The following is a 12,949-nucleotide window of genomic DNA, read 5'->3' on the forward strand; positions in this document are numbered from 1 at the left end:
TCCTCACAGTGATTGTTGTTGGAGAGAGATGAACGTGCGGATGTACTCGGGGACCCCAGGGGGTCTCTGCGGTTTACGGGGTCTCTAAGGTTTACCGGGGGCCCAGGTGGTCCTGCGGATTACGGGGCCAGGGAGGTCTCCTGCAGATTACGGGGTCTCAAGGTTTACAGGGGGGCCCAGGTGCGTCCCCTGCGAATTTTACGGGCGGCCAGGAGGTCTCTGCGGATTACGGATCTCTAAGGTTTACGGGGGCCCAGGGTTGACTAGTCCCTGCGGATTACGGGGGGACCCAGTGGCGTCTCTGCAAGATTACGGGGGTCTCTAAGGTTTACGGGGGGCCCAGGGTGGTCCCTGCGGATTACGGGGGGCCCAGAGGGGTCTCTGCGGATTACGGGGGCCCAGGACCCCCTGAATGAGACATGATTCCCCCTAAATGCAACAAAGTCAAACTTTGGGGGYGTTCTCTAAATAATACTAATTGAACCATTCTTCTATTTGTTAACAATTATATTTGTACTGATACATTGGTAAATATGAAAATCAAAGCTAATTCCAAATTCAACAAACATGCACACTTGTCGTCCCGGGACAGTTCTTTCTATTTCTGGCCAGCAAGAAACATCAATTCATTCAYGCTGCAAGAGTGAAGACCCAAAGACAATCACCGAATGTCATGACACTTTTTGGTGTTTCGTAACAGATGTCTCTTTACATTCATCAAATGATCCGAGTGCACAGTGCACTGTTAGGATGKTGGAATGGACAAACATGTTGACGCTAAAATGAAAACATCATCACTGGTTGTGTTCTGTTCATGCCAAATTAAARGGTAATTTGTGTTCATGCCCGTGAAAAAAATAGAGACCCCACCAATGCCACTGTATAATTTGCACTATGCCAATCAATAAACAACAACATATCCATTTAAGTTTTAGCATGAACAATATCTGGCAAATGATAGTCTACTGTAATAACATGTTACAGCCAGGGAACGTGCAGAGAAGAACCCGTCACTCTGCGACGCCACAATCCTCACAGTACGTCCCTGGGCCAGCTAATTATCAATTCTCGGTTTTGCGTCGACAAAAATATTTGTGTTTGCTGTCAGCCTTCCTTTGTGTGTGTGTGTGTGTGTGTGTGTGTGTGTGTGTGTGTGTGTGTGTGTGTGTGTTGTGTGTGTGTGTGTTGTGTGTGTGTGTGGGTGTGTGTGTGTGTTGTGTGCCTGTGCTGCATCAGCAGTGAGGTAGAAAATAAAAATTAAGAAATAGTAGGAGAAGAAGAGAGAGAATGAGAGGAGAGAGGTGGTGCCATAACATCAGTGGTGATTACCATCATGTAGTGTCATACATCAGTGGTGCCATCCACATCAGTGGTGTCAATACATCAGTGGTGGTCAATACCATCAAGTGGTGGCCATACCATTCATTGGTGGCCATACCTCAGTGGTGCGCACAACCAGTAGTGTCATACCTCAGTGTGCCACACACATTTCAGTGGTGTTACCATCAGTACGTGTCATACGCATCATTGGTTCCATACCATCAGTAGTGCGCATACCATCAGTAAGTGGCCATTACCATCAGTGTGCCATACCATTCAGTAGTGGCATACCATCCAGTAGTGCATACCATCAGTAGTGTCATACATGTGGTGCCATACCATCATTTGTGGCCCATACCATCAGTAGTGCCATAGCCATCAGTAGTTGCGATACCAATCAGTCGTGTATATCATCAGTAAGTGCATATACATCAGTGTGCATAGCACAGTAGTATCATACCATCATTGGTGCATACCATCCGTGTAACCCATGTCACAGTCCGTGCCATACCATCAGTAGTGTCATACCATATAGTGTCATACCATCTCAGTAGTGGTCATACTATCAGTAGTGCATACCATCAGCAGTGGCATAACCAATCAGTAGTGTCCACACCATCATTTGGTGCCCGTACCATCAGTGGTGCCATAACCAATCAGTATGGTCACACCATCATTGGTGCCATATCCGCATCAGTAAGTCGTCCAATAAGCCATCAGTAGTGTCATACGCATCAGTTGCCATAGCATTCAGTGGTGCCATACCATCAGTGGGTGCCATACCATCAGTATGTGTATACACCATCAGTGGTGCCATACATCAGTAGTGCCATAACATAAAGTTATTGTCATACCATCATTGGTGCCTACATCCCATGAGTAGTGCCATACATCAGTGGTGCATACCATCAGTAGTGCCATACCTCATCAGTAGTGCCGCATCCATCAAGTAGTGTCATACCCTCAGTGGTGCCATACCATCCATTGGTGCATACATGCAGTAGTGCCATACATCAGTAGTGCCATACCATCAGTAGGTGTCATATCATCAAGTAAGTGCCATACCATCAGTGTGCCATACATCAGTAGTATCAAATACATATTGGTGCCATACCATCCGTAGTAGCATGTCATCAGTCGTGCATACCATCGAGGTAGTGTCAATACCATCCATAGTGTCATCATCAGTAGTGTTCATACTATCAAGTAGTGCCATACCATCAGCAGTGCCATACCATCATGTAGTGGTACACAATCATTGTGCCGTCCATCAGTTGGTGCGCATCCATCATAATGTCACACCATCATTGGTGCCATACATCAGTAGTGTCATACCATCAGTATGTGTCATACATCAGTAGTGCCATACCATCAGTGTGCATACCTAAGTATTTGTCACACATCAATTGGTGCCATACCATAGTGTGTCATAGCCATCAGTGGTGCAATACCATCAGTAGTGCCATACCATAAGTATTCGTCATACCATGATTGGTGCCACACCATGAGTAGTGCATACCATCAGTAGTTCATCACCATCAGCAGTGCCATACCATCATTGGTGCATACCATCAGTAAGTCGACATACATCAAGTAGTGTCATACCATCAGCAGTGCCATACCACCAGCAGTGCCCATACCATTCAAGCAGTGTCATACCATCGTAGTGGTCATACCCATCAGTAGTGCGCAATAACCATCAGCCGTGCCATACATTCCAGTAGTGTCACATACCATCATTGTGGCCATACGATCAGTGCGGCCATACGCATCAGTAGTGTCATACATCAGTAGTGTCACACGCGATCATTGGTGCCATAACCATCAGTAGTGTTCATACATCAGTCGTGCCATACATCAGTGGTGCCATACGCATCAGTAGTGTCATACCATCAGTAGTGTCACACCATCAATTGGTGCCATACCATCAGTAAGTGTCATACCATCAGTATTGCCATACCATCAGTGGTGGCCATAACCATCAGCAGTGGCCATAATCATATCAGTATTGTCATAACCATTCATTGGTGCCAACCGATCATGTAGTGCCGATACCATCAGTGTGGTCATATACCACAAGCAGTGCCATAACATCAGTGGTGCCATACCATCAGTCGGTATCTCGTAGTCATCATCAGGTGCCATACCATCAGTGTGTCATACCATCAGGTGCATACCACATCACAAGTGGCCATACCAATAACATGCAGTTACCATCACTTGCACACCATTCAGTAGTGCCATACCATAACAGTGAGTGCCACACCATCAGTGCAGTGTCATACATCAGTAGTGTCATACCATCATTGTGTGCCATACCATCAGTAGTACCATCGTAGCCATATCTCATGTCAAGCTAGTGTGCCATACCATCAGGTGGTGCCATTTACCATCAAAAGTAGTCCATACATCATAGTGCCATACCATCAGTAGTGTCATACCAATCAGTGTGTCATATCATATTTCTATTTACTGACATTATGTCGCCATGGGCCATTTTGGTTGCAAAGTGTCCAAAGTACAGCGTTTAAAATGGCGTTTTAAATACAAAACAAATTGAAATACAACTTTAAGAAGCAATTACATACCCATAAAAAGAGACTAGCTGCTGGCTTACTGGGTAGATAGAGCATTAAGCCTGCTGCTGTACTGGGTGGATAGGACATTTAGCCTGCTGCCTTACTGGTGGATAGGAACATTAGCCTGTTTGGCCCTTACTGGGTGGATAGGACATTAAGTGCTGCTGGCCTTACTGGGTGGATAGGAACATTGCCTGCTGGCCTTACTGGGTGGATAGGAACTTAAGCCTGCCGGCCTTACTGGGTGGATAGGAACCATTAGCCTGCTGGCCTTATGGGTGGAGAAGGAAACATTAGCCTGCTGGCCTTACTTGGTGGATAGGACTTAGAACTGCTGTCCTTACTTGGGCGGATAGGAACATTAGCCCTGCTGGCCTTTACTGGGGTGGATAGGAACATTAGCCTGCTGTCCTTACTGGGATGATTGGAACATTAGCGCTGCTTGTCACTTACTGGGGTGGATAGGGAACATTAGCCCTGCTGGCCTTACTGGGGTGGATAGGAACAAATTGGAAAATGGAGAAGGCGAGAGAGGGAGTTAGAGAGAGGAGAGCGAGAAGGAAAGAGGAAAGAGAGAAGGGAGAGAGAAGAGAAGAGAGAGAGGGAGGAGCAGAAGAGAGGGGCAAGAGGAGAGTGAACGAGTAGAGAGAGGAGAGGAGAGAGAGAGAGAAAGCGAGACAGAGGGAGCAGAGAGAGTTTGGGACAGAGAGACAGAGGGAGAGACGAGAGTGAAAGAGAGAGGAGGAGAAGCGAGAGAGGGGGGGGAGAGAGAGAGAGGGAGGGAGAGAGAGAAGAGGGGGGAGATAGAGAGACACAGAAGAGGGGGAGATCGAGAGAAAACAAAGAGAGAGGGGGACGATGAGAGAGAAGAGAGAGAGAAGAGAGAGAGGAGAGAGAAGGGTTTAAAAAGGGGTCCATAATAAGTGAATGTGTTTGTGTCTGGGAGTATGGCCGTAGAGGGGAAGCTCCGCAGTCTTTCTTTCTTCTCACCATAACTCAACCTCTATTAAACCCACTGTGTCGTCAGGTTGCACACTTTGTCCGTTTATTCTCGATGAAGCTGTCATTGATTATTTGTATGCCGTTTTTGTTTTCTGCGCTGGAGGAAAAAAGTTGTTGTTTCTATGTGAAAAAAACAGCGCATGCTAGCCAAGCAAAGGTGCTTTACTGGAGTGTGTTCAAAGTGAGTGATGAAACGAGCGCTGGGGTGTGTTTCTCTAATGTGTCTCTGTAATCTACATTTTGTGTATGTGCGTGGAGAGATACCTGCTAGATTGACCGCATATCGTTTATGGTATGAGTGTCTATGCTCATACATGTTGGGTTAGTCGGGTTGCATGTTGTTGAGTTGCATCTGCCTTGAAAAACACAGATGTTCAGGACGTTCATTAGAGGCTTGGCCTCTGTTGGCCTGGTGCAGCAGTCTTTTGAGATGTAAACTGTTCAGATAATCAGAGAAGCCTGCAGAGACTAAACACACACACACACACACCACACACACACACACACACACACACACCACACACACACACACACACACACACACACACACCACACACACACACACACACACACACACACACACACACACAACCACACACACACACACGCACACCAGGGTTTCCGTTAGGAAATGTGGCGCTGGACATTTGACCGGCAGCATTTTAATTTACCGAACATTTGAGAAATTTCCCGACCCCTATGCATTGTGTTGTGTAACCTGATCGGGTTTTCCACCCATGGTCTCAGAATGCAGAAGTCACATGTAGTTTAGGTAATTCTGTTAACAGAACATGCAAGTCGAGGATTTAACGATGTGCCGGTCCTTCTTTCGCAAATTCTGATGTTAGTGACAGTTGGTTCCAACCCTTTTTCGGTTACTGTACCCCCTGAGTTCTAAAGTACTGTACCACACCTGAGTTCTGAGTACTGTACCACCAACTGAGTTCTGAAGTACTGTACCACCAACTGAGTTCTAAGTACAGTACCACCAAACTGAGTTCTAAAGTACTGTACCACCAACTGAGTTCAAAGTACTGTACCACACTGAGTTCTAAAGTTACTGTACCATCAAACTTGAGTTCTGAAGTACTGTACCACAACTGAGTACTGACGTACTGTACCACCAACTGAGTTCTAAAGTCTGTACGCACAACTGAGTTCTAAAGTCTGTACCACCAACTGAGTTCTAAAGTACTGTACCACCAACTGAGTTCTAAAGTACTGTACCATCACTGAGTTCTAAAGTACTGTACCACCAACTGAGTTCTAAAGTACTGTACCACCAACTGAGTTCTGAAGTACTGTACCATCAACTGAGTTTTGCTCTGTCCGGAGGACCCCTGAAGTACCCCTTCATGTGCATGTTACCAGTGGTCTATGATCTCATGAGTCTTCTGAAGTTCTCCCTGTGGACAGACTAAGTAACCCATTGTACCCCTGGTTGGGAATCACTGTGTTAGAATAACTGACCACATTTACTTTTTCTCAGCCACCAGGACAAGTAATGAACAGCAAAATGACTAGCCTGTGTCAATCTACTATCCCTCATAGAAGAAAAGTTGACCTATTCTATTGGTCAGCTTGTGGAGAAAGAAAAAGCCATTCCAAGCAGACTCTGGGACAGTTGTGGGACTATAGATTCCAAGTTCATACAACTAGTAGTCCTAGGCTACATTAAAACAACTTAAAAAGCAATGAGTCTGATGCAACAGATCAGAACGTTTAACTTTATAATGTTGTCAACTATTATTTCTTCACATTATAAGCACAGCAACGTAACACAAGTCAGGAAGCTACGCGTGAATGTTCATTATGCAATTAGTGGGAAAACACCATTGTCAAAAGCACACTACACATGTGAGCAGTTTCACGTGACAGAGATGAACATTTCCGTAAACAAATTGGGAAAAAGGGGAGAAGTAATATGCAGCAACTACATGGGTTGTTAATATGACTGCACTTGTTCCTTTAGCTACTGGACAATACATGAAAGTTGATATCAAATAATTGCCTCCACTGATATGGTCTGATTTTGGCTAGGCTACTTTGGAGAAAGGTAAGACATGCCTTACAATATGAAGCAACATGTTGAGGCATTTCAGACAATTAAGTATAAACTCAGCAAAAAGACAAAAACATTCTCTCACTGTCAACTGCCTTTATTTTCAGCAAACTTAACATGTGTAAATATTTGTATGAACATGAACAAGATTCAACAACTGAGACATGAACTGAACAAGTTCCACAGACATGTGACCAACATAAATGTAATTATGTGTCCCTGAACAAAGGGGGATCAAAATCAAAAGTAACAGTCAGTATCTGGTGACCAGCTGCATTAAGTACTGCAGTGCATCTCCTCCTCATGGACTGCACCAGATTTGCCAGTTCTTGCTGTGAGATTTTACCCCACTCTTCCACCAAGGCACCTGTAAGTTCCCAGATATTTCTGAGGGGAATGGCCCTAGTCTCACCCTCCGATCCAACAGGGCCCAGACGTGCTCAATGGGATTGAGATCCGGGCTCTTCGCTGGCCATGGCAGAACACTTGACATTCCTGTCTTGCGGGAAATCACGCACAGAATGAGCAGTTTGGCTGGTGGCATTGTCATGCTGGAGGGTCATGTCAGGATGAGCCTGCAGGAAGGGTACCACATGAGGGAGAAGGATGTCTTCCCTGTAACGCACAGCGTTAAAATTGCTTGCAATGACAACATGCTCAGTCCGATGATGCTGTGACACACCGCCCCAGACCATGACGGACCCTCCACCTCCAAATCAATCCCGCTCCAGAGTACAGGCCTCGGTGTAACGCTCATTCCTTTGATGATAAACACGAATCCGACCATCACCCCATGTGAGACAAAACCGCAACTCGTCAGTGAAGAGCACTTTTTTACAGTCCTGTCTGGTCCAGTGACGGTGGGTTTGTGCCCATAGGCGACGTTGTTGCCGGTGATGTCTGGTGAGGACCTGCCTTACAACAGGCCTACAAGCCCTCAGTCCAGCCTTTCTCAGCCTATTGCGGACAGTCTGAGCACTGATGGAGGAATTGTGCGTTCCTGGTGTAACTTGGGCAGTTGTTGGTGCCAACTTGTACCTGTCCCGTAGGTGTGATGTTCGGATGTACCAATCCTGTGCAGGTGTTGTTACGAGAACGATCAGCTGTCCATCCTGTCTCCCTGTAGCGCTGTTTTAGGCGTCTCACAGTACGGACATTGAAATGTATTGCCCTGGCCACATCTGCTGTCCTCATGCCTCCTTGCAGCATGCCTAAGGCACGTTCACAGGGACGCTGGGCATCTTTCTTTTGGTGTTTTTCAGAGTCAGTAGAACGGCCTCTTTAGTGTCCTAAGTTTTCACATTGGGAATTTTTTTCTTCTTTTCCCGGTGCCAATTCTATTTTTAGGCTTTTCTATTTAATTTTTTTATCAGCCAAAGCCGACAATTACCGGAAACCCTGACCATGACACACCAACATTTTTATTTGGTATAAAACAATCAGTATTGTACGGTGTAATAATTTGTCAGTGGGAAATCCTAGAATGCAACAGCACAAATTCATTCCTGTAGATTTAATTTCCTGTATCCCAAAACCATGACGGTAATTTGTTTCTAAGTTGTTGTTTTTGTTTGTTTTGTTTGTGTTTCAGTTGGAGTTAGGTGGGAGGAAGAAATTCTAAATGTTTTTTTGTTGCCTCATAATCAGATTAGAGTCATAGAGAAGTTCTCTATTCAACAATGTAGTTATTCATAGTAGTCATGTGTGTGTGTGTGTGTGTAAGTCTGAAGAGTTGAGGCTATGGATGAATGGCCACACTCCAAGCTTTCTTGTTGATGCTGGTAAAATAAACAGGAGTGGGCAATGCAGTTGTGTTTATTTATTTGGGCACCAATGCATACGTTGGGTGTCTATGGTGACGTGGCTACATCAACAGGAAATGAAAGCAGTGTGTTTCTGCTGTGATGATTCATTGTGTTTCTGTGGAAAACCCAACTGCTTATTTAGCTGAAGTTTTCATGTTTATCGTAATGATTGGTCAATTTGATATATGATGATTGGAGGTTGGAGAATGCATGTGAGATGGCGTGAGACAGTGAGATTCATTCAATTTAAATAATAGTATTGATTGAACTCATAACATTTTGATTGAAAAAACAACTTCATAGATTTTTTATCAGAGTATCATCTGGAAGTGGGAACTATTCTGCTTCCTCTATGAAGCTTGCTTTTTCTCCAAACAGTGTTAGCCATGGGATCATAAGAAAAAACACTGAGGTCTACATGTCATTTCAGCAAGCCATGACACCCACCCTCTCAGATTGTTCTGAAATCATTTATGTAGTTAGAAACAGACAAGATTAGCATTCCTGGAACGTTATTTTGTTGAAGTATAATTTGATCTCTGAGAAATTAAGCTAATTGACTGAATCCAAATTGGCCATTTTAATTTATTGGATTCATATAATATTCATAAGATATAGTATTCAAAATCTGATTTGGACCAAACTTTGTTCTGATATTGAGTAAGAAATGAGGTGTCACGCCCTGACCTTAGTTATCTCTGTTTTCTTTATTATTTTGGTCAGGTCAGGGTGTGACTAGGGTGGGTATGCTAGTTTTGTCCTGTCTAGGGTTTTTGTATAGCTAGGGATTTTTGTAGGTCTAGGTATATATATGTCTATGGTGGCCTGATATGGTTCCCAAACAGAGGCAGCTGTTTATCGTTGTCTCTGATTGGGGACCATATTTAGTTAGCCATTTTCCCTTGGGTATTTGTGGGTTCTTGTTTATGTATAGTTGCCTGTCAGCACTCATTTGTATAGCTTCACGGTTCGTTTTGTTATTTTGTTAGTTTTGTTCAGTGTTCATTCTTAATAAAGAAGAATGTACGCATACCACGCAGAAGAACCACCCACAAAAGGACCAAGCAGTGTGAAAAGGAGGAGCAGCGTTTTATGGAGAAATGGACCTGGGAGGAGATACTGGTTGGAGCAGGACCCTGGACGCAGGCGGGGGAGTATCGCCGTCCGACAGAAGAAATAGAGGCAGCAAAAGCGGAACGGCGATATTATGAGGAGAAATACAAACAAGGCAAGCACGAGAGGCAGCCCCAATCATTTTTTGGGGGGGGAACACGAGGAGATTGGCTGAGTCAAGTTGGAGACATGAGCCAACTCCTCGTGCTTACCGTGGGGAGCGTGTGACTGGTCAGGCACCGTGTTATGCAGAAATGCGCACGGTGTCTCCAGTTCGCATTCATAGCCCAGTGCGCTCTATTCCAGCTCCTTGCCTTTGCCGGGCTAGAATGGGCATCCAGCCAGGACGCATTCAGCCAGCTCTACGTTCCAGATCTCCAATGCGTCTCCACGGCCCAGTGTATCCTGTGCCTCCTCCCCGCACTCGCCCTGAGGTGCGTGTCCCCAGCCCGGTACCACCAGTGCCGACACCACGCACCAGGCCTCCAGTGCGCTTACACAGTCCAGTACGGCCTGTGCCTCTTCCCTGCACTCGCCCTGAGGTGCGTGTCCTCAGCCCGGTACCACCAGTTCCGGCACCATGCATCAGGCTTCCAGTGCGCTTCCATAGTCCAGAGCTTCCGGCGACAGTACCCAGTCCAGAGTTTCCGGCGACGTTTCACAGTCCGGAACCTCCAACGACGGGCCACAGTCCGGAACCTCCAACGACGGGCCACAGTCCGGAACCTCCAACGGCGATCTCCAGTCTGGAGCATCCAGCGACGATCCCCAGTCTGGAGCCTCCAGCGACGATCCCCAGTCTGGAGCATCCAGCGACGATCCACAGTCCGGAACCTCCAACGACGGGCCACAGTCCGGAACCTCCAACGGCAATCTCCAGTTCGGAGCCTCCAACGGCGATCCCCGGCCCGGGGTCTCCAGCGACTATCCATATTAACTATCCATTTAACGTAAAAAACTAAAACGGAACAGCACCACCTAGTGGTCAGAACCTGGTAATATCAGAATGTCAGACAGGACCTAAACGTAACAACTTCAATGACTAATTTCTCTGAACAGCGGAAGAAAAAAAAAACATGACCAAATTCGCTGGGAATACATTACATAGGATGAAGAAACAATACTCAGAGCCGCAGCGCCGTACTACTTGTCAGACACAGAACTGATACTGTATACTTGTTGTTGGGGTGGTTTGTGTCAAAATCCTTGTTCTTGTGCTTTTCGAGGTGGAAGGACCCTGTAGCTTTAGCTGAGTCTTTTACACTATCTTTAGTTGATTAGGTCTGTATACTTACAGTCATGTTGTGCAGAGCTGTGGAGTGGTGGTAACTCGCTGGGATCAATAAAGCACTTTGAGATTCTTTATGTAATGAATAACGCTATAAAAGTTTTAAAAAGTATTATTTTTATTATTAAATAAAGCGGAAAAACCGCTGAGTAGATATAAAACAGAATAATACATACGGTGTTGACTAAGCCGGTATTCATTTCCCGATGATGTTGTCTCCCACTCTTTCCCTCTGCCTGTCGATGCATGCTTTCTCTTTGTTAAGACTGTCCCTCTTTTATTAACCCTTCGATTGTCTGCTCCCTGTAGGAGAGTCCACGGCTGTTGTCGGTGCCGACACTGCAGCTTCACCGCCTCCGACACCTTGTCACTGCTGGATCACTTCAACACGGCCCACTGCAAAGAGACCTCCTCCTCCCATCCCTCCGCTTCCTTCGTCACCATCAACGGCTGCTCCGCCACAACACCCTCCACCCTCAGCATCAAGGAGGAGAGCAAGGGCGACCTCAAGCTCTACAGTCTGGTTCCCCCAGAGAGCCGCGCCGCCGAGGCAGGGCCCAGGGCCGAAGGGGTGAAGAGCGAGGCCCTGGACGAGAAGGAGGCCCAGGGGTCCAAGGGCTGGATGGAGGCCAGAGAGGCCCAGGTCCAAGCCCACGCAGCAGGCCTTGTGTGGGTGCCTAAGGAGCGGGCCGGGGACATCCTGAGGGGTAGTCCGGCCCAGTTCCCCCAGGGCGCCCTGAGTCTACTCAACGCCGTGGCTGCCTCCCAGGAGCACCACCACCAGCAGCAGAAGGGGGGTTCGGTGGTGCTCAGGGACTCCCCAGGCCTGGTGTTCAGTCTGGGGGGGATCGACACCAAGGCCTTCCTTCCAGGACAGACTCCCGGTGGGGCCGACAAACCTGGGCATCTGGCGCAGCAGTACTCCTCACCCACCGATGGCAAGGCCAAGGAAGAGTCCCAGTCACTCTTACGGGTAAGACAACTCTCCACTCTCCCCTTCTTCACCCTCTCTCCTGTCTTYTTTCTTCAATCCACTACCCATCTCTATTCATGAAAAAACAGCCTGTTTTGGACTACATTGTCCTGTGTTTTAATGGCCTACGTTCTGCTGATGTGCTCTGCTGGAGGTCCCTGCAGTGCAGAGAGAGGACCAAGGTGGCGGCCATTTTGAAGCCACCCCCCGAATGATGAATGGTGGAACTCAGAGTTGTGCCATACCAGAGATCCTCTATTATGTTCTCATCCCTCACATCCCTAATGTCTCGCTCTAGTCTCCCATCGTGTTTATCAATCTCCCAAAGCTGACTTTTGTCTCCCTGTACACTGTCCTCTGCTCAGCCCTAATGAGGTAAGACTGAGCCAGCAGAACAGCAGGAAGAACCGCCTCTGGTTAGTTCACCCTCTCTCTCTCTCTGAGCTCTGACCGGTCTAATTGAGATATTGTTTCCAGCCACCCTGAGACTTGCAGACACAACAATCTGTCTCACACACACGCACACACACACACAGCACAGCCATTTTGTATTGAATGTCTCGCAGTTTCATTTGGCTTTGGAGTTAATGTCCATCCATTCTGGTGATGCCGACGGGTCTTTGGCTCCTTATGGACAGCCCGCTTTGTGGATTTCACATCGGCATTTGACTCCCAGGCTGTCAATCAGCGGACATCAGCACATAGTTAACAACACAGCGGCCATCTTTAAGGACTCCTCCAGCACAATGACTTGCAGACTTGAGAAAACGTTGAGTCATCATCCTTCAACTCACAGACTGTGAGAGA

At 46.7% G+C, this 12,949-nt stretch overlaps 1 protein-coding gene across 2 annotated transcripts in view; it reads left to right on the plus strand.

Annotated features, from left to right (window-relative positions):
- Nucleotides 1-12,859, plus strand: part of LOC111982618 (zinc finger transcription factor Trps1-like) — a 95,237-nt gene extending 82,378 nt beyond the window's left edge. For both annotated transcript variants that reach the window (XM_024014212.2, XM_070433951.1), the window contains exon 5: nucleotides 11,479-12,859. In XM_024014212.2, the coding sequence (XP_023869980.1) occupies nucleotides 11,479-12,223 (745 nt within the window). In that variant the 3' untranslated portion in view covers nucleotides 12,224-12,859. The remainder of the gene's footprint in view (nucleotides 1-11,478) is intronic.
- Nucleotides 12,860-12,949: the final 90 nt, after the last annotated feature.

Source organism: Salvelinus sp. IW2-2015, linkage group LG3 (genome assembly GCF_002910315.2).
Source record: "Salvelinus sp. IW2-2015 linkage group LG3, ASM291031v2, whole genome shotgun sequence".
Taxonomy (NCBI): Eukaryota; Metazoa; Chordata; class Actinopteri; order Salmoniformes; family Salmonidae; genus Salvelinus; species Salvelinus sp. IW2-2015.